This window comes from Rhineura floridana, chromosome 3 (genome assembly GCF_030035675.1).
Source record: "Rhineura floridana isolate rRhiFlo1 chromosome 3, rRhiFlo1.hap2, whole genome shotgun sequence".
Classification (NCBI taxonomy): Eukaryota; Metazoa; Chordata; class Lepidosauria; order Squamata; family Rhineuridae; genus Rhineura; species Rhineura floridana.
This window is the reverse complement of record NC_084482.1, coordinates 210,556,994-210,579,110: the sequence shown is the minus strand read 5'-3', so window position 1 is coordinate 210,579,110 and position 22,117 is coordinate 210,556,994. Positions and strand designations below refer to the sequence as shown.

Here is a 22,117-nt window from a genome sequence, read left to right as displayed (position 1 = left end):
CAATGGGTTCCGCTTTACAGCGGTTTTTGCTTTACAGCGGGGGTCCAGAACATAACCCCCTGTATGAGTGGGGCCCTACTGTATATAAGCTCACAGCATCACCTGTCTGTGGCCAGGTGAACTGCAGCGTAGCATGCAACTTAAAAACAAGTTTAGAAAAGCAAAATGAGTAACTTCAACAAAAGTATACTAAACTATATGAATGCACTTGCTAAAATGGCCGTTACATACAAGGATTAGCACTATTTATTTTTATTTGCACCTATTGCACTTCCCATAAAGACTGTCAAAACACCAACAATGGAAACAAAAAACATTTCATATCTCAAAACTATTAAAAATATTTTCAAAGCCAATACAGATACAGACTGCAATACAGATCTCCACTTAAAAACCGAAGGACTTAAATAGACCCGCAAAAGAAAACAGACAGTGCCTGCATAAGGCTTTAATCTTTGTAGCCTGCAAGATTGAAATTAACTATAAACCTAACATTACTAAATTCTACTCTCATGGACTGTCCCCATTTCTTATGTATATTTACCCTTCAGGCTCTCATCTGTACAATTAATGCATATTATGGATCATGTATAATGCTGTCTAATGTTAAACAAGCTTAGAATAAAAGACTTGGGCATTTCTCCCCCTCTATTCTTCGGCCTGCATTCACTAGAAAATACAATAATGCTGGGAAAAACAGAAGGCGCATAACAACATGATCTTTCAAGTCAATTAGGGCGACCCTATGAATCAGTGACCTCCAATAGCATCTGGTATAAACCACCCTGTTCAGATCTTGAATCAATCCACCTCTTGTTTGGCTTTTTCTTCTCCCTTCTGTTTTTCCCACCATTATTGTCTTTTCTAGTGAATCATGTCTTCTCATGATGTGTCCAAAGTATGATAACCTCAGTTTCATCATTTTAGCTTCTAGTGACAGTTCTGGTTTAATTTGTTCTAACACCCAATTATTTGTCTTTTTCATGGTCCATGGTATCTGCAAAGCTCTCCTCCAACACATTTCAAATGAGTTGATTTTTCTCTTATCCACTTTTTTCACTGTTCAACTTTCACATCCATACATAGAGATCGGGAATACCATGGTCTGAACGATCCTGACTTTAGAGTGTTCAGTGATACATCTTTGCATTTGTGGCTCTTTCTAGTCCTCTCACAGCTGCCCTCCCCATTCCTAGCCTTCTTCTGATTTCTTGACTATTGTCTCCATTTTGGTTAATGACTGTGCCGAGGTATTGATAATCCTTGACAAGTTCAATGTCCTCATTGTCAACTGTAAAGTTACATAAATCTTCCGTTGTCATTACTTTAGTCTTCTTGACGTTCAGCTGTAGTCCTGCTTTTGTGCTTTCCTTTCATCAGCATTCATTTCAAATCAGTGTCATTGGCATATCTTAAATTATTATTGGTATTCCTCCCTCCAATTTTTATACCTTTCATCTTGGTCTAATCCCACTTTCCGTATGATATGTTCTGCACATAGAGTAAACACATAGGGAGATAAAATACACCCCTAACTCACACCCTTTCCGATTGGGAACCAATCGGATTCTCCATATTGCGTCCTTACAGTAGCCTCTTGTCCAGAGTAGTGCGTAAGGAATCAGATGCTGTGGCACGCCCATTCCTTTTGAAGCATTCCAGTTTTTCGTGATCTACACAGTCAAAGGCTTTGCTGTAAAGTATAAAACACAGGATGATTTTCTTCTGAAATTCCTTGGTCTGTTCCATTATCCAATGTAAGTTTGCGATATGATCTCTGGTGCCTCTTCCCTTTCTAAATCCAGCTTGGACATCTGGCACTTCTTCCTCTGTATATGGTAAGAGCCTTTGTTGTAGAAACTTGAGCATTTCTTTACTTGCATGGGCTATTAAGGCAATAGTTCAAAAATTACTGCATTCTCTGGGATCCCCTTTCTTTGGAATTGGGATGTATATTGAACGCTTCCAGTCTGTGGGCCATTGTTTAGTTTTCCATATTTCTTGACAGATTTTTGTCATCTGTTCCTGGTGATATGTTTCCTCCAAGTATTTTAAGAGCAGCTTTCATGTCACATTCTAAAATTTCTGGTTCTTCATCATACGGATCCTCTATGAATGAATCTGTCATCCTTGCATCTCTTTTATAGAATTCTTCAGTGTATTGATTTCATCTTCCTTTTATTTTATCTTGGTCAGTCAGTGTGTTCCCGTTGATAATTCAACATCCCTACTCTTGGTTTAAATTTCCCTTTCATTTCTCTAATCTTTTGGAAGAGGCCTGTTGTTCTACCTTTTTTGTTGTCCTCTGCTATTTCTATCCAGTAACTATTGTAATAGTTCTTTTTGTCCCTATGTATTAGTCGCTGTATTGTTGCATTTCGGGTTCTAACCATGTTTCTCTCTCTTTTGCTTTTGTGTTCTTTCTCTCTTTAATCATTTTAAGAATCTTGTCAGTCATCCATTGAGGACTTTCTCCCTTTTTAACTAGTGGTATTATCTTTTTGCATTCTTCCCTGATAATGTCTGACTTCAATCCATAGTTCTTCTGGTTCTCTATCAACTAAGTTCAGAAACTCAAATCTGTTCCTAATTTGATCTTTATATTCTTCTGGAATTTTATTTAAATTCAATTTTGTCATTATGATTGCTTTGTTCTTCTTCTTTAGCTTTACTCTGATTTTCGATATTACCGGTTCGTGATGTGTACCGCAGTCTGCTCCTGGGCTTGTTTTCGCAGAAAGTATGGATCTTCTCCATCTTCTGCTACCAATTATATAATCAATTTGATTCCTATATTGACCATTTGGTGATGTTCATGTGTACAGTCAACTTTTTGGTTGCTCAAGAAACGTGTTCGCAAGAAACAAATTATTGGCTTCACAGAATTCAGTAAGTCTTTCTCCTGCTTCATTTCTATCTCCTAAGCCCCATTTCCCCACAATTTCTAGTTCTTCTCTGTTGCCTACTTTTGCATTCTAGTCCTCCATAATTATCATAACATCTTGTTTTGGCGTGTGATCAATTTCTTCCTATACCTCTGCATAAAATCTGTCCAATTCCTCTTCTTCTGCGTTTGCCATTGGAGCATACACTTGGATGATGGTTATGTTAAATCTCATTGATATCACTCACTATACAGCTCCTAATTGGTTTTGCTACATTACTTCTCACTATTAAAGCACCCCATTTCTTCTTACTTCCTCATTTCCTGCAAAAAAAATGTTGTAGATGCTTGATTGAAAATGTCCCATTCCCGTCCATTTTAATTCACTCACACCAAGTATTGTAATGTTGATGTGTTCCATCTCTTGTTTGACAATTTCTAACTTTCCCTGGTTCATACTTCTCACATGCCATGTTCCTATTGTGTACGTTGTACAACTCCTGATTCACATGTATTATATTTGTTTATTACAATGTACTATGTACCCAGAATGATTCTGATGCACATTACATAGTATGGATTCATTATAAAAATCTTTTAAGAAATAAATAGTAAAAAGACTATCCGCTGTGGGACTCCCAAATCTCTCTAAATTTCTAAAATCTGTCCCATGTCCCAAAGCTCCATGGGAGGGATCTCTAACCATTGGCCTGCCTATTCAGACAACTGCTGTCAATAAACTTACCGACACAGTTTTGCACAAAGTCTGGCAATAAGGAATCTGAATAGGCCACAGGCAAAGGGCAGAACGTAAGACTCCTCAACATTGTATAATCATAAGAGGCCGTCCGGACAGTTTCCATACACTGGCCCATCTAAATTCCTTCAGTCTTGTAGGTTAAAGGTTTAAGGTGAGCCTAACACTGAAGTTCTTTCCACATTCCATGCATTTGAACGGCTTCTTCCCTGTGTGGATTCTGTGATTTCTAGTAAGGCTACTGCTTACACTGAATCTCGGTCCACAGTCCATGCATTTAAATGGTTTCTCTCCTGTGTGTGTTCTATGATGTGAAGTAAGGCTACAGCTTACACTGAAGCTCTTTCCACATTCCATACATTTAAATGGTTTCTCTCCTGTGTGGGTTCGTTGTATAGTACGTTGACCTCTCCCGCTGAAGCTCTTTCCATACATATGTTTGAATGGTTTCTCTCCTGTGGGGGTTCTTTGATGTGAAGTAAGTGAACTGCTGTCCCTGAAGCTCTTTCCACACTCCATGCATTTAAATGGTTTCTCCCTGTGTGGATTGTTTGATGGACAGTAAGTGAACTAATCTCCCTGAAGCTCTTTCCATACTCTGTGCATTTAAATGGTTTCTCCCCTGTGTGGGTTCTTTGATGTGAAGTAAGTGAACTGCTCTTCCTGAAACTCTTTCCACACTCCATGCATTTAAATGGTTTCTCTCCTGTGTGGGTTCTTTGATGTACAGTAAGTTGACCTCTCTGGATGAAGCTCTTTCCACATTCCATGCACTTAAATGGTTTTTCCCCTGTGTGGGTTCTTTGATGTGAGTTAAGGCTACTGCTGACACTGAAGCTCTTTCCACATTCCATGCACTGAAATGGTTTTTCCCCAGTGTGTGTTCTTTGATGTAAAGACAGGCTACTGCTGTGGCTGAAGATCTTTCCACACACCATGCATTTAAATGGTTTCTCCCCTGTGTGGGTTCTTTGATGTGAAGTAAGATAATGCTTTATACTGAAGCTCTTTCCACACTCCATACATTTAAATGGTTTCTCCACGGCGTGGGTTCTTCGATGTGAAATAAGTGCACTGCTCCAGCTGAAGCTCTTTCCACACTCCATGCATTTAAATGGTTTCTCTCCTGTGTGAGCTCTTTTATGTGAAGTAAGTGAACTGCTCTCCCTGAAGCTCTTTCCACACTCCATGCATTTATATGGTTTCTCCCCAGTGTGGGTTCTTTGATGTACAGTAAGTTTACCTCTCTGGATGAAGCCCTTTCCACATTCCATGCACTTAAATGGTTTCTCCCCTGTGTGGGTTCTTTGATGTGAGTTAAGGCTACTGCTGCAACTGAAGCTCTTTCCACATTCCATGCACTTAAATGGTTTCTCCCCTGTGTGGGTTCTTTGATGGGAAGTAAGTGAAATGCTCTGTCTGAAGCTCTTTCCACAAGCTATGCATCTAAATGGTTTCTCCCCCGTGTGGGTTCTCTGATGTATAATAAGTGGACTGCTGTGCCTGAACCTCTTTCCACATGTTAGGCATTTAAATCGTTTCTCTGCTGTGTGTGTTTGTTCATGTTTAGTAAGATTTTCCCTATCTCTGAAGTGCTTTCCACATTCCATGCATTTAAATGGTTTCTCTTCTGTATGGGTACCTTGATGTACAGTAAGTTTAGCAAGGTGGCTAAAGCTCTTTCCACATTCCATGCCATTAAATGGTTTCTCCTCTGTGTGGGTTCTTCGATGCAAAACCTGAGAAGAAGAGGATTTCTTCTTCCCGTTGTTTGATTGGTTTGTTTCAGATATTTTTGGCCCCTCATCAGTACGAAACACCTCTTTTTGCGCTTCACAATTGCCTCTTACCAATGACATCATCTTTGATTCCATAGAATCATTCTTCTGCTCATAATCTGCTGAGGAGCAAAGAGAAAAGAAATATATGTTGAACTTTCAAGCCAAAAATAAAGGATCTCATCACAGATCAACCCAAATTAGCTTTTTCTCAGATTTTTACATCTCCAAATTTCTCCATTTCTCCCTGTATGCCCAGCTGAAACGAAGGTTGCCTTAATTTTCTAAAGTTTCACACAACAGCATGAATTCCTTTCTGCTCCACATACTGTTTGATGTCACTAAGCCCAGATGTGTCTGGTTTTTCCTCCCACTGCAACAGCAGTATACATTTCTAAAATAATATGCAAGAAGTAGTGGGGTAAGAGGGAAGAGAAGGGCAGCAAGTCTGCGGAAGAGGCAAACTGGGCACTGCTCACTGGTCATTGGTTCCTGTGAATTTAATGGCAGTCAAAAGTGGCGGTCAGATAGAAACACAGCAACATAGGAAGTTGCCTGATAATGAATCAGACCATAAGTCCCTCTCATTCAGAACTGTATACACTGGCTGGCAGCTGCTCTGCAGGGTTCAGATGAGGACCCTTCTAAGATCTACCTGATGATTCCAGAGATTAAACGTAGGAACCTCTTCATAGAACTTATGTACTCTATCGCTGAACTACGACAGGGATGGTCCATGACCAATATTACAGGAGTTTGCAATGATGCTCTGAACTGTAAGAATCCCTCAACAGTTAACACACAGTGGGGTATATATTTCACTGACAACTTTTGAATTTAGCCATAGGTATTGCATCATCATTTTGGTAAACCACCTCTGAATACCGTTTACCATGAAAACCCTATTCATAGGCTCGCCATGAGTCGGAATCGACTTCAAGGCAGTCCCTTTCTATCTCCACAACCTTTCCCAATTTATTTTTAAAATCCATACCTGCTTGTCCCTCCCCTTCATCAGAGCCCCATCCAACTGGATCTTGTCCTTCCAGGCAAGAGGTGAAATCTGGTTTTGAAATTTCTTTCCAAGAAACACATAAGCTAGTGAGTTCTGAACCCAAATACCCAGGCATCTCATGTCCACCCATTGCTATGGCCCCCTCCCAAAAGCAAAGGAAGGCAAGTTCTTAGATTTCCTGGAGATAAACAGGACGAGGCACATGGATCCAATTGGCACTTGTAAACAGGCAACTATATGTACAGCTCCATTTAGTGGCACTAAGGAAACCAATCCATCTATTGTAATTAGGGGATTTTCTCAGCAGACGGAAACTTCAACCTGGAAGCCACCTCTCCTCTTTTATAAGAACAGCCCTGCTGGATCAGATCAAAAGCCCATCTAGTCCAGCATCCTCACGGTGCCTGAGTAGAAGCACTCCCTTGGACGGGAGGACATAAAGGCACCAGCCCTCTCCAGTGGCTCTTCCCCTGATTCCAGAGATAGCAAATAGCTAAAAGGTGTTTCTAATAAATAAAGAAATAAATCAAGGAAGCATCCAAAAGAGAAAATGCTGTAATAATGGATTCAACTACCCTCACCTAGACAGGGTACATCTGTGTTACACTCACAAGAAAGAGGTAAAATCTCTAGAGACCCTAATAATGACTGTGTCCTAGAATGGTTTGTCATGGAACCAACGAGAGGGGTGGTGACCCTGGACTTAATCTGAAGTGATGCCCAGGACCTTGCGTGAGATGTAAATGCTGTCAAACCGATTGGGAGCAGTGACCATAGTTTTATTAAATTAAACATTCCTGTAAATGGCTCATTGCCAAGAAAATCAAACAGGGTCACATTTGATTTCAAAAGAGGGAACTTCCCAAAAATGAGGGGATTGTTAAAAAGGAAGTTGAAAGGCAAAGTCAAGGAGCCAGCATGGCTAACAATTAGAGTCAAAGAAGCTATTAGCAGCAAGGTGGCTTCCTTCAAAAAACGGAACTCTTCTCTGAATGAGGAGAATAAAAAGGAACACAAACTCTGGCAAAAGAAATGCAAGCAGACAAAATGAGACACTAAAGAAGAATATGAGGAGGATATTGCTAAAAACAGAAAGACCAACAACAGAAATATTTAAATGCATCAGTATCCAGAAGGAATTGTGGCAATAGCAGGTCAGTTAGCTTAATGCCTGTCCTGGGAAAACTGGTGAAAAGTCATTGTTAAACATACAATCGCCAAGCATAGGCAAGAAGGCGGCTCACTGTAGTTTCAGCACAATTTCTGCAAGGGAAAAGTCCTGTCTCACTTCTTTGAAACAAGCATATAGATAGAGGTGATCCAGTGGACACAGTGTACTTGGACTTTCAAAAGCTTTTGATAAAGTACCTCACCAAAGACTCCTGAGTAAGCATGGCAGTCATGGAATAAGGAGAACGGTCCTCTTCTAGATCACCAAAAGCGGACTTTCAGGCAGCCTCCCTCCCTTTAAACACCACTCTTTTAAAGGGGGGAGGAGGTTGCTCCAATGAGGAGTCTGCTCCTTTAAGACCGTCACTGTGTTCCCAGTGGGGCAACTGTTGAGTTCATGTCCTGCTTTAGACTTCTCAGAGGCATCTGCTTGGCCACTGTGAGGCCAATATCTAATATGTCCTGCAGGAGAACTCACAATCTAATGGGTTAATCTACCATGAATGATATTAGACAGGAACTGAAAACTCCTTCGATTCCCAGACCAATAAAGGCCCCACAACACAACTGAGCATCTACCTGCTGTTGTCTCCTCTTCTTTGGGAACCTGGATCACCAGATCTTGTCCTTTCCAACAGGAATTGAGGTCTGATTCTTTCAAGGAAACAGACAAGGCTAGTTATTATTGACCCAAAATATTCAGCCATTCCAAACAGAGCCATTTAAAGGTAAGAAGAAGTATAATTTTGATTGGATAACTCCTGCACCCCATTAATAGGATAGGACATGGTAGACCCAGCAGGATCAGTCTGGCACTTGTGAACATGCACTCATTGGCTGTGTGGAAGCTCAGCTCCTCCCACCCTTGTTCCCAAGTCTCTTCCCCCCCAGAAGAGCTCCCCCCTCTTTGCCTATCAAGTTAGCCTCCTTTCTTCCTCTGAGTGCAGTATAACCTCACAGATGTTGCGCTACCCATTGTGAGTCCTGAGGATAATCCCTCCTCTGAAGTTGGAATTTGCATTGAGAGGAAATCCCCACTTGCTAACAATGCATGGACCCCAGAAGGATGTGGACACTGCAGCCACAGGATGGGAGGGGAGGCACCACTGAACAGGAGGGAGCCCCCAGCTGACAAAGCGTCAAGAAATTAACTTTCTTGACTGGTTAATGATTGAGTGGGAGGTATTGGAGTGACTGGGTGGATGGTGTGCTTGTGTGTCCTGGGAGATATGTATGAGGTGTGGGAGTAGAATGGGATGAGTAGCAGATGTATTATGATTTGTGTAGATGTAGTGGCAGAACTTGGGTGTGATGTGCATCTGTTAGTGGGCAAGGGCACATATTGTGAGTGAAGAGGGCAGGGATCCTTGACTCTAAAATGTTTCACACTGTCCTGCTTTGTCTTTCTTTGGGAGATTTTATTATACTGTAGTTTCTCAGTTTCATTGCTTGTCACCTGTGCATATTGTATTTGTTATTGTGTAAACTGCTTAGAGACTGTCTCAAGCAATACTCCTCCCCCAATTAGCAAGCCTGGGGTGCACTTCAAATCAGTAATTCTGGGGAAATCTTCTTCCCTGGCAATTAAGATCAGAGCCACTGCAACATATTTATGAAGCCAGAAATGCTTGCATCAACACCGTCAGCTTTTTCAAGTTTTGGTATGGGAAAAAAAAATCAATTGCAGCACTAGAAATATTTATAATAATGTTTGTAGTGAGTGTGTGCATGTGTGTGTATATAATGAATAATGGATATATATATATGGATAGGAGAGGAGACACAGACGAAGTAACGTACATAAGGGAAAACTTACATGTTAGATTTCTGAAAGAGAAAAAAGTGACACATTTCACATAAAACTTCCGTATTAAACAGTGGAGCAGTGTCAGAGGCAGCAGCAGCCAAGTCACCAGGAGCAGGGAAGGGACCTTTGCAACGTCTGTTCCCTCTACTCCCATCAATAACAACAATGGATGCCAGTTCACAGCCATTTGAACAGCGATTGCTGTGAGGTGGGGCAGTGTCACTTCAAGACCAGTGCACCTTTCTGAGAACGGCTGATGGGTTGAAGGTGGAGGTTTCCCTGAGTGGGAGTCATAGAAGGAAGGTGCTGTAGGGTGAGAGCCTGGGGTGAAGACTCCCCGGTGGGAACTGAGAGAGTCAGTCAGGGCAGGGGAGAAAGCGCAGTGGGAAAGATCATAGACACAGGCACTGAAAGCAACTGTGGAAATGGCGGCAGTTTAGCTCTTTTATCCTGCACACATCACTTTTTACATATAACACATAGACACTATATGATATCCAGCAACACATGCACATATATTGCTGCTGCTACTCAAGCAGTAAAGACAGAAGAGTAATTGTGTAATAATATCAGTGTAATAATTTGGTGTAATAAATATTATTAGTTGATAGCTTTGTTGTATTTTTTCAGCTCTGCTATTAATTTAGGAAGCTGCACCATATCAGGTCAGAGTCTTTCTCCATCTAATTCAGCTTTGTCTACTGCAACTGACAAGGGATGTCCAGGAGCTCAGGCAAAGACCTTACTCACCACCTGGTACCTGTTCATTCCCCCACCCCACCCCAGTGGAGATGCCAGCTATTGAACCAAGAATTTTCTCCATGCAAAGCAGAAAATCACACTGAGCTTCAATCTTCCCCCCACCCAACACCCCCTGCAGTGCAGGATTCAATGGCAGAAATACTAAATTCACGACTTTCACATTTATCAGGCAAGAAAACAAAAAGTGCCCTTACCTAGAGAGGCCACCATCCTATAATTGTCCTCCATGACTTCCCTATGCAGAGCTCTCTGGTCAGGATCCAGCAGAGCCCACTCCTCCTCAGTGAAATACACAGCCACCTCCTCAAAGGTCAAGAGAACCTGGAAGAAGAAGAAGAGGAAAATGTAATTTCTTTTTTTTATCATTAATTTTATTCAAATTTTCCAACAAAAAAAAAACAAAACAAAAAAAACCAAATTAAACAATAAAATAAAATGTTGACTTCCGATTTGTCGCAGATCAGTTATAGGTCTATGATATATAACAAACCTGTCTCTTAATATATTACAAAATCACTTTCCTCCAGTAGTTATCTTCATTAATCATCAAATCTCATTAACATCACTTTATTCTTTCCGCAAAAAGTCAAAGAGAGGTTTCCACTCCTTGAGAAATATATCCCTCGATTTTTCTTCAAATAAACATGTCAATTAATCCATCTCATCAAGTCTACTAGGACCAATAATTTCAATAGCCATTTTTCCATTATCAGTGTTAATTCCATCTTCCAACTTCCATCCTTGCACCCATAATAATCTTGCTGTCATAGTCATACAGTAAGAGTCTAATGGACTTCCCGGAAGATTGCTCCGCCTGTGGCTGCCTCTGAGAGAGCTCTGTCTCAGAGGAAGCTTTTTTCAGTTTAAAATCAGTCAAAAGGGAACTTTGACTGGTGTAAATGTTCTCCCAGGCAAGGGTGAACCGAATAGATTATCCACAGAAACTTCGTTGGGCTGTCGGTGGCTGGAATTGATCAGGAATTCCCTGGGAAAGGAAGGCATACCTAGCAGCCGAGGACGGAGTTAGGACTTCCAGCAAGCTGGGCTGAAAAAAAGCGAGATGTTTTTTCTTTTAAACGATCCACAATGGGCGAGCTTTCTTCTGTCTAATCTTATCATTTGGCTTAAATTACTACAGTAAAAGAGATTTGTTTTAGAATCAGCAATTAAGATACCTGGGTGAGTTACACTTCTCTCTTTTATACAAGGAATTAAGGAGGAGGAAAGAAAATTTAAAAAGCTTATCTTATTTTTTATGGCAAAAAGCAGGCCTGAATTTGGAAACTATAAAGATTAAAACGAATGAGGGGCAACTTATCCGAAGAGAAAATCTGATTTAGATGATTATTTGATTGATATATGTCTGGGACTACTTTTTCTTGGACTACTTTCTTTAGACGAATCTGCTGTTCGTGTATGTTACTAATTGTTCGGCGCTGTGAACCAAATTTGTTTTGTATTCTTGGACGTGCGGGAGATAAGAACTGTGCTGGCCAGATGTCAACAGGTGACATGGCCCCGTCAGAGGACTCCTCAGATGAGGATGACTCGGGAGTAACAGCAGCAGACCCAGGAGCAGCAGGAGACACGGAGGAGCCTCCTGAGAATCCAGCTCCTTCTGCCCCTCAGCTGCAGAGCACCCCAGGGACAGCAGAGGCTCTGCAGCCAGACACAGACAGTGAACAGGATACTCCCCCCTCACCTGCAGAACGTAGACAGCAGAAGGTCAGGCAGAAGAGAGGCAGGCCTGTCTCCTTAAGGCCCAAACACTGAGGGCTCACACCTGCTGTCCATCCTGCTCTTTATAAGGCACACCTTGGCTGCAGCTTGTTGCTGACTGCAACGTCAGGCGTGGCTTTGTGTAGACCTAGTTTCCCTGCAGCATCTCTTTGACTGACCTCCTTGGCAATTGATCCCGGACCTCCACTGACCTCGCTTCTGGACTTCTGACTCGGCAAGTACGATTCGGATAGGCCTGGCAGATTTACAACCCGACTGCTGGCTAAGGACTTTCCTTCCCTGCCAAAGACCCAGGAATTTCCAGCCCCCCCTGACACTGCTGATGCAGTGTAGAGCTGACAACAGGCCTGGAATATTAACTCCCTTATTGCTGGAAAAAGAAGCAAATTACTCTTTGCTTGGGAATTGTGGCTATATTGGAAATTTGAAGGGTTTTTTTTTTCCGGCTTTAAGAATGACAATCAAAGAAGTGGCAGAGACCCTGGATGTACCCCTGGAAGGGTTTTCCCCTCTGGATATGTTTCAGAAGATAATGGATGAGATTAAGATAACGAAACAAGAACTGGGACAGAGTAGACAAGAGATGGCAACTGAATTTGATAAAGTGAAACAGGAGTTGAAAGAAATAAAGGATTATATGAGAAAAGAAGCAGATGGACAAGAAATAGAATATGAAAAAGAAATTAAAGGGAAGGAGCAAATTCTGGAGATTGGATCAGATATATCAGATGTGGAATTGGAAAAAGATTTGGACTTTATGGCAAAAATTGAAGGGAGGATGCAAGTCCTGGAGATTGGAACAGATTTATCAAGTGTGGAACTGGAAAAATATTTGGAGTTTGTGGATCCTAGAGATACAGATTATTGTTTGGAATTCGGCGTTGTCCCTGGAGAAATTGATGAAGATATCAGAGATAAAGCTATCAATGTTTCGATGGAATTTCTGGACTGGAATGATTTGATGGAACTTGAAATAGAGAAAATTTATAGAATTAATTCCAGATATGTGACAATGGAAAAACTCTCAAGAGATGTGCTAGTGCATTTTGTAAAAAAGAGGAACAGAGATATGACTTTACAACAATATTTCAGCAACACATTCAGAATTGATGGCAATGAAATATTTGTGATGAAGGAAAATGTAATTTCTCCAACATGCGCCATTCTCCCAGTCTGAAAGGGGACGGGGTCACAGGGTAGTTGCATGAGGCCTTTTGTTGATGTATCAGCCCCTATTAATAGGTCATTTTGAGATCTTGCAGTGAAGGCACCAGTAGCTGGGAATCACAAGAGGGGAGAGTGCTGTTGCTTTTGGGTCCTGCTTGCTCAGGGGCTTCCCGTAGGCACCTGGTCGGCCACTGTGAGAACAGGATGCTGGACTAGGTGGGCCTTTGGCTGGTCCAGCTTCAGGCCTCATTTTAGGTAGGATGAAAAGTATTTATTTATTATTTGATTTATATCCCGCCCTTCCTCCCAGCTGGAGCCCAGGGCGGCAAACAAAAGCACTAAAAACACATCAAAACATCACAAAAACAGACCTTAAAATACATTAAAACAAAACAACTTTCAATGCATTTTATTAAAAAAGCTTTTAAAACATCTTTAAAAAAGGGTTAAAAAACATATTGTTTTTTTTTTTTAAAAAAACATATTAAAAGCATTTCTAACACAGATGCAGACTGGCATAGGTCTCAACTTAAAAGGCTTGTTGAAAGAGGAAAGTCTTCAAAAGGCACCGAAAAGATAGCAGAGATGGCGCCTGCCTAATATTTAACGGGAGGGAATTCCACAGGGTAGGTGCTGCCACACTAAAGGTCCGTTTCCTATATTGTGCAGAACAAACCTCCTGATAAGATGGTATCTGCAGGAGGCCCTCACCTGCAGAGCGCAGTGATCGACTGCGGATATAAGGGGTAAGACGGTCTTTCAGGTATCCTGGTCCCAAGCTGCATAGGGCTTTGTACACCAAAACTAGAACCTTGAACTTGGCCCAGTAGCAAATGGGTAGCCAGCCGGGTGGCATGTTGGTGATACCCTGCTGCAGTGAGCAGTCTTGCAGCCACATTTTGCATCAGCTGCAGCTTCTGGACCAACCTCAACGGCAGCCCCACATACAGCGCATTACAGTAATCCAGCATGGAGGTTACCAGTGCATGGACAACAGTGGTCAGGCTATCCCGGTCCATAAACAGCCACAGCTGTCTCATCAGCTGAAGCTGGTAAAAGGCCCTCCTAGCCACTGAGGTCACCTGGTCCTCTAGCGACAATGATGGATCCAGGAGCACCCCCAGACTACAGACCTGCTCTTTCAGAGGGAGCACGACCCCGTCCAAAGCAGACAACTGACCAATTATCTGAACTCGGGAACCACCAACCCATAGTGCCTCTGTCTTGCTGGGATTCAGACTCAGTTTATTGGCCCTCATCCAGCCCACCACCGAGTCCAGGCAGCGGTCCAGGGCTTGCACGGCCTCCCCCAATTCAGATGTTACAGAGAAACAGAGCTGGGTATCATCAGCATACTGCTGACAACTTCCCCGAAGCTCCTGATGACTGCTCCCAAGGGCTTCACATAGATGTTAAACAGCATGGGGGACAACATGGTACCCTGCGGCACCCCACAGCACAACTGCCAGGGGGGCAAAAGACAATCACCCAATGCTATTCTCTGAGAACGACCCTGGAGATAGGATCAGAACCGCTGTAAAACAGTGCCTCCAATACCCATCTCACTAAGTCGGCCCAAAAGAATACCATGGTCAATGGTATCAAAAGCCGCTGAGAGATCAAGTAAGAATAACAGGGTCACCCTGTCCTTCTCCCGATAAAGGTCATCCATCAGGGCGACCAAGGCTGATTCAGTCCCATAACCAGGCCTGAACCCAGAGTGGAATGGGTCAAGATAATCCATTTCATCCAAGAGTAATTGCAACTGCTGCACCACAACCCTCTCAGTCACCTTCCCTAAAAAGGGGGTATTCACAACTGGTCGATAGTTGTCACAAACCAATGGGTCCAGGGTGGGCTTTTTCAGGAGTGGTCGAATCTCCGCCTCTTTCAAGGTGGCTGGAATCACTCCCTCCCACAATGATGTGTTGACCACACCCTGGATCCACTCGGGCAAACCCCCTCGGCAAACTTTAATAAGCCAAGAAGGGCAAGGGTCGAGAGGACATGTTGCTGGCCGCATCATCGCAAGCACCTTGTCCACGTCATCAGGCCGCATCAACTGAAACTGTTCCCAAGAAGTTGCAGCAGACGTTGCACTGGACACCTCATTGGGGACTACAGTAGATGTAGATGGGGCATCAAGACTGCTACGGAGGCAAGCAACTTTATCCTTAAAGTGCCTTGCAAACAATTCACAGTGGGCGTTTTCACAGTGAGCAAAGTAGAGACAAAAAGGCAGATTCTTTCCCTGCCACCCAACCCAGAGAGAGGCACCTGGGCTGTCCTCCCTGTCTCTCCCCCAGAGATCTTTCACTTACCTGAGGTGAATGTACAGCACCTCTTCTCACTCTGCCCCAAGGAAGAGACGATCCAGATGGTGCCTCTGAGGCCATTGCGCTGCCTGTGGGGAAAACGGAGGAGGAGACGTCAACTAGGCCACCTCTGGGACTCTCAGAGATTTTGCAGCAATGGGGAACAGCTCTCAAGAGCCTGCGGGGAGCAACTGGAGATGGGTGGAAAGTTCTCCTTTATACAAATGAGGAGATGAGGGGTGTAAATATTATAAGCAGCCCAAAGGTTGTGCACAGAGATCTATTTATTTTTATTTATTATTGATTTATAGCCCACCCTTTCCTCCCAGCAGGAGGCCAAGGCAGCAAACAGAAGCATTAAAACACTTTAAAACATCATAAAAACAGACCTTAAAATACATTAAAATAAAACAACATTAAAAACATTTTAAAAAAGCTTTAAAAACATCTTTTAAAAAGGGTAAAAAACATTGTTTAAATAAGTTAAAAAAAAGATATTAACAAGCAATTCCAACACAGCTGTGGACTGGGATAGGTCTCAACTTAAAAGGCTTGTTGAAAGAGGAAAGTCTTCAAAAGGCATCAAAAAGATAGCAGAGATGGCGCAATAGAGACATAACGGCCATAATCCAATGTAGCTTTTTGGCGTTCCACTAATACGGCGGCTAAAAATAGAGCAAGGCCCCACTCATACGGTGCTGGTTCCGCTTTTACGGTGTTTTTCAGGCGTCGGGCGCCACTGTATTGAATGAGTTCGGCTTTTTGGCAGGTTTCGCTTTTAGGCGGGGGTCTGGAACCTAACCCACCATATGAGTGGGGCCCTACTGTATAACGCACGTCACTTTCCTTGGATGTTTCCCTTCATGCTTAGTTTGCTTCTGGATGCCTGACCTTAAAAGGGCCTTAACTCTTAGTCCGTATGTCTCTTTCAGACCCCTCCTCATACAAGCTCCTCAGTTTTTGTCCTCCATGGCTGAGGGTGGGGGTCTTGCCTCCTCTGCTGTCTCCAGTCCACCCACTCATCTTGCCCCCCCCAATATCTCATCTCCCCTCTGGAGATTTTCCTGCCTGCCCACCACAGAGTCTCTCCTCCACCTTCTCAGCTGTTTCAGGCTGTGTTACTGGGCCCTCTTCATAATGGCTCATGCATATTTTTGTGTGCACCCCAATCTCCAAGCGGTGAGGGACTTCCAGAGACTCCACCACTTACCCAGGATTTGGTTCCGCTGGAATGAAGGTCAGTGGAGACTGTGATGTCTTTAGGATATATGGTTTTATTTACACATACAGACAACCTGAGCATAAGATGGAGAGGATCTCGGCATTAACAATCCAACAGATCTTGGTTCCCCATCAGGTTCCTAGAGGAGTACCCCAAAGCCATTTGTCTGGGATTGAGCACAGAGAGCAGGCCTCTCTTTGTATCTTTCCAGCTTCACCTCAATCTAACTCTAACACAGACCACTTCTTAACTCTAGGATGAGGGGGCCTCCACCCAGGGGACGGGGGACAAGGATCTCTCTTCTGAAAGCATTCCTATGGCAACACATTGCTTTGCTGGACAAATCTTTACACATGATAATGGGCAGCGGCGTCACTAGTGGGAATGCGGGGGGGGTGCGGATGTCCGGCGCGTGCCCTCCCAGGGCATGGATGGGGGTGGCTGGTCTTGCGCGCACGCGCGCACACTCACCACACGCTCCAGGCTGGTGGTAGAAGGCCCATCCCAGCTTCACCACCAGCGAGCAGGCACCTGCTGTCGGTCTCGCCCGCCTGCCTCCGAGGAGGAGTTGCCTGCGCCGACCCGGAGCACTTCTCGGCTCCTTTGCCGGCCAACGGCGCAGGGCGGGGCGGGGCGGCTCTGGGTGTCACCCCCCTCAGGGTGTCACCCGGGTGCGGTCTGCAACCTCCGCACCCCGGTAGTGATGCCCCTGATAATGGGGACCACTTGACAAATTTGGTGGGACCCATTAGCTTATGAAATGAACTAGTTTGACTATTGTTGCAGGTTTCTTTGCCATTCCACCTGTACAGATTCCAAGTCAGAGGCTGGAAAGGGGACCCAAAGACATAATCCATCCCAACCCCACAAACCTTTAACACTTCCATTAATAATTTAACCAATGTGCATATCAATCAAATATCAGGTCCCTGACAGTTGGCAGTCAGTATGCTTTGTATGTGTTGCAAGATAGGAGAGGATGAGGTCAATGGTGCCATCTTGGAGGTCCTTGGGGATGGGGAAGACCTCCACCCCTTCCATCGGAAATATGGGGAGAGGAATACTGAGCGGCATTCAAGTCCACCCCACTGGGCAATGAAAAGTGTCAGAACTACCAGCAACATATTATACAGCCGCAAGAGTGGCTGTATACTAGAGCCAGCGTGGATTTTTCACATTCCGCAATGTTAAATTGAAAATACCCCCCATGCCATTCTGATGCTTCCCATAAGCTCATTTCAAAACAAAACCTTACATAACTTATAGTCCTGAACTCAGAAACGCTTGCTTAACAACCCTCTCAATTTTCATGGCGATACACAAAACAGTCAGAGAGAATAGAGAGTTCAAAGTCTAAAAAGAGAGAGAAAAACCTCAGAGCCCTTTTGGATTTTTTTCTCTGAGAGTTCTCCTAATCTGTTGAAATTCATTAAAAATCAACCATATTCACAGAGTACCTGTAATCCTAATACTGACCTTGCCCCATACTCTGACCTTCATCTTCTGCAGTTTAAAAGTTAAAAAAATGCCTGACTGATTTTTAATTAATTTAAGAAATTTTGGCTGGAACCCAATGATAGTGTCGGGCATGCTCAGTAAGAACCAACTGTCAGTGTTCTAAAAGCCTCACAGCTGCTGGGCTTGGCTAATCGGGGCCACACCCACACCAGACTTTGATTTTACTTGAGACAGTCATGGCTTCCCTCAAAGAATCCTGGGAAGTGTAGTTTGTGAAGGGTGCTGAGACTCCTACTGAGAGAGCTCCAGTGGCCAGAGTGGTTTAACAGTCAGCCACTCTGATTGAAGGTCTGTGAGGGGAACAAGGCGTCTCCTAGCAACTCTCAGCACCCTTCACTAACTACACTTCCCAGGATTCTTTGAGATAAGCCATGACTGCCCAAAGTGAAATAAAGGCCTGGTGTGGATGTGGCCAGGGACAGCTTTGGTTTAAATTTGGGTGGGAGGCTACATGTGCCTGCTGTAGAATAAAAAGGTGAAGGAAACGTGGAAAAGCAATGATACTGTTCACAATGTTTTCCTTTTGGAAAGGAAAGAGTTTTTCCCTCTGCCTAGTGCCCCACCCACCACTCACCATATGCTCAGAGGCACATGTTACCAAATTCTTCCAAGCTACACAGCAAGTGGACTGGACTGTGAAAGACCAACCCAAATTGTGTTTGCATTTTGACAAATTTGTAGGGCAGTACAATATGTCAGAGAGGAGGTCAGCTCTCCTGCTCCCCTGGTGCATTCACTATAGCTGCCCAATTTCCCTGCTTTTTAAAGTCTGATAGAAATATCCGTGGGCTATAGGTACACTCTTAAACCGCAGGGTTTTTTGGCTATTAGTGAATCTACTCTAAAAACCACAGGGCAAATGGATGGCATCATCTATTTATATAATCTGAGTTAAACATTCAAGTGTGGGGAAGCCTTTACTGAATTGCAACTCCCCTCAGCAAACATGGCCAATGGCCAGAGATCACAGGAGTTGTAGTTCAGCTTCATCTGGAAGGCCAAAGCTTCCTCATGCCTGCTTTACAAGAAATGTTGTGGACTGCAGCTCCCACCATCCCTGCCCATTGGCCATGCTGGCTGGGGCTGATGGGAGTTGCAGTCCAGCAACATTTGGAGGGCAGCACTTTCCAGAACGCGGTTCAGAGTTGAGCAGGGGATGCATGTGGTGCAAAGCTTAACAGCATTCTTGCCTACCTTATAGGGTTGTAGTTTGGCCGATTAAGATAAAAGGTTTGTTTACATATATCTTTAGCACCTTTTAAAATTATATCTTAACACTGTTCCCAGGCCTTCTCCAAGGAGCTAACAGTGGGAAATATAGTTTGACCCCCTGTCCCTTTGCCTTCATAACAAACACTGTCATTGGGCACAGGTCGCCAACTGAATTTCACTCCTGAGTGGGGATTTGAATCTGGTTCCTTCAGGATATAGTTCAGTATTAAATTGTAAGTAATTCTAATAATAAGACACACACATGCTTACAGAGATGTCCACTATGTCCAGTATTTAGAGTCCAGTGAGGTAGGTTGGGCTTAAAAATAGTCACTGGCCCAAGGTGACCCAGAGAGCTGCATACGGAGGTTTCATTCTGGGTGTCCCTGGGAGAGATGGGAATGCCTGGAAAAATACTGGGGGGGGACGACGACGTCGACTTTTTATCCTGATTTCCCCCCTAAGTCTTCACATCTCTACTCCTTGGTCCAAGTGCAGTACTCTGCACCCTCTTCCAGTGCTCCAGTGAGTTTGTGTACAGACAAACTTTCTGACTTTGGCATGGCTAAAATGCAGCCCACTGTAAGCATCACATCCTTCGCTTCACCCACTTTTGCCTCTGGCCCTGCCCGGCACTGCAAAGTGGCCCCTGGAAGGCTGCTCATGAAGGAGTGTGGCCCTCAGTCTAGAGAAAGCTCTCTCCCACCTGCACTAACAACTGTATTACATCCAGCCTTTCACCCGGGCCCACCTCACAGGGTTGTTGCAAGCATTGCCCACCAGGCATTGTACCGTGGACCCTCTGTAGCACCCAGAGGCCCTCCTGTCAAGGTGGGTGATCCCAAGGGAAGGGGTGAAGGAGGGCTGGGGGGAGGCGGGCAGCACCAATAGAGGAAGACCCTCAGCACCCTCTGCTAGGCTAAACCTGCCAGGGAAGCTGAAATCCACCGGGAGGGGGGGACGGGACGACGTGTGACGTTCCCCTCCAACACACTCCCAAGGGGAGGTCTGGAGAAAGCCCTTCACCCCCCCCCCGCCAAGTCCAACTGAGGACATTCATGCATGCATCTCTCTCTTTCTCTCTCTCTCTCCTCTGCCTTGAGCTTTTTTAGAAGGCCAGGAAGAGCCTTGTCTGTTTCAGCCCCCCCCCGTCCTCTTTCCTCCAGGTCTGGGGCCCGAAGGCATAAACCCCTTTTTCTCCTTCAAAGTGCCCCCCCCCGTAAGGCTGTTTCCTCTCCGCCAAGGCAACCCAACCCTATCAGCCCCTTATCTATGGATTGCAAGAGCGGGCTGAGAAGATGGGAAAATCCCCCCAACAAATTCTTGGCCCCCTAAACTCCCCCCCTTTGTCAAGGAATCTCACAAGGCCGAGGCCCCCTCCCAATCTCTCCCTATTCCTCCCTCCCCCCCAATTTAATTTCTCCTTCCTTTCTCGGAATCCAAAGGCGCGTCTCCCCCAGCTGGGAGGGGGCACAAACGACACACAGCGGCATCTGCCCCTCTGGAAGTGCCCCCCAAGAAGAGTGCCCTTGCCCCCTCCCCCAGGAGCTGCAGACACCCCCCCCAGCGAGGGACGTAGGGGGAAAGGACCCTGCAGTGGAAACCCTGCAGAAGGTGGGGCCCTTTACCGGCGATGCATGGATCAGCCCCCCTCCCATTCCCCCAACGCCCCCTCCTTTTCCCTCCCCCCTTTCTCCCTTCCCCGCTGCAATGTCTGCGGGTTCGGCGGGGAAGGGAGAAAATCCTTTATCTCGCCCCCCCTTGCCGTACCTCTCTGTCCTCTGCCAGCTCCAGGCTCCGCCCCCTCCTCCTCCTGGATCTTCATGGGGAATCGAGGCCAAGGAAAGGCCCCACTATCGCCACCTGCCGGTAGAAAGCTCGCAGCACACCCTCCCAGCCTTGCCCAGAGCTTGGCAGCGGGGACAAAGGAGCAGAGAAATCTCCCAGCCCCAAAGAGGCTTCTCTGGAAGGGCCAATCCCACAGGGGAGTCTGTTGCCCCCTTCTCTTCCTGGGTTACGAATGAAGAGCCCCCCTTCCCTTTAATATGTTCTCCCCGTTTCCTCTGAAACATCCTGCCTCTCTAGGCTCGATTCCTTGACCCATTGGAAGACTGAATGGCAGGAGCTCGCCCTCCCTCTCTGCAAGGCCCTGCCCCTCTCCGCCTGCACAGCCTCGGGGGCCTTTCTGCCTGGGGCCTGTGCCAATGGCTTGAAAAGGACTTGAACCCCTTTGGCGTAGCAGCACTGATTGGCAGGGGGGAGGCAGGTGAGCTTGTGAGCAACACCAACAAAACCCAGAGACTTCCAAAATCAGTGCGTAGATGCCTTTTGGCTGTGATTGCATGCCCCCCCAGTCGTCTTCTTGTTATGTGCCTTCAAGTCGATTACGACTTATGGCAACCCTATGAATCAGTGACTGAACCACTCGGTTCAGACCTTGTAAGTTCAGGTCTGTGGCTTCCCTTATGGAATCAATCCATCTCGTTTGGCCTTCCTCTTTTTCTATTCCCTTCTGTTTTTCCCAGCATTATTGTCTTTTCTAGTGAATCACGTCTTCTCATGTCCGAAGTATGATAACCTTAGTTTCATCATTTTAGCTTCTAGTGACAGTTCTGGTTTAATTTGCTCTAATACCCAATTATTTGTCTTTTTCGCAGTCCATGGTATGAGCAAAGCTCACACCACATTTCAAGTGAATTGATTTTTCTCTTATCTGCTTTTTTCACTGGCCAACTTTCACATCCGTACATAGAGATCTACTTGTGTGCGT

At 44.7% G+C, this 22,117-nt stretch overlaps 1 protein-coding gene across 5 annotated transcripts; it reads right to left on the bottom strand.

Moving 5' to 3' along the window:
• Positions 1-244: 244 nt before the first annotated feature.
• On the bottom strand, positions 245-21,413 carry LOC133381425 (zinc finger protein ZFP2-like). 5 transcript variants are annotated; one of them, XM_061620525.1, is made up of 6 exons: positions 21,118-21,413; positions 15,402-15,484; positions 10,368-10,494; positions 8,184-8,258; positions 6,414-6,497; positions 245-5,541 (listed from the first exon to the last, which is right to left on the bottom strand). In XM_061620525.1, exons 1-6 carry the CDS (start codon positions 21,170-21,172, stop codon positions 3,971-3,973), a joined length of 1,995 nt encoding a protein of 664 aa, XP_061476509.1. In that variant the 5' UTR covers positions 21,173-21,413; the 3' UTR covers positions 245-3,970. The 5 variants fall into 5 exon arrangements, with proteins under 5 accessions (XP_061476509.1, XP_061476510.1, XP_061476512.1 ...); XM_061620526.1 differs by having other exon boundaries at positions 245-5,538; XM_061620528.1 differs by lacking the exon at positions 21,118-21,413 and adding an exon at positions 16,606-16,673.
• Between the last annotated feature and the right edge of the window lie 704 nt (positions 21,414-22,117).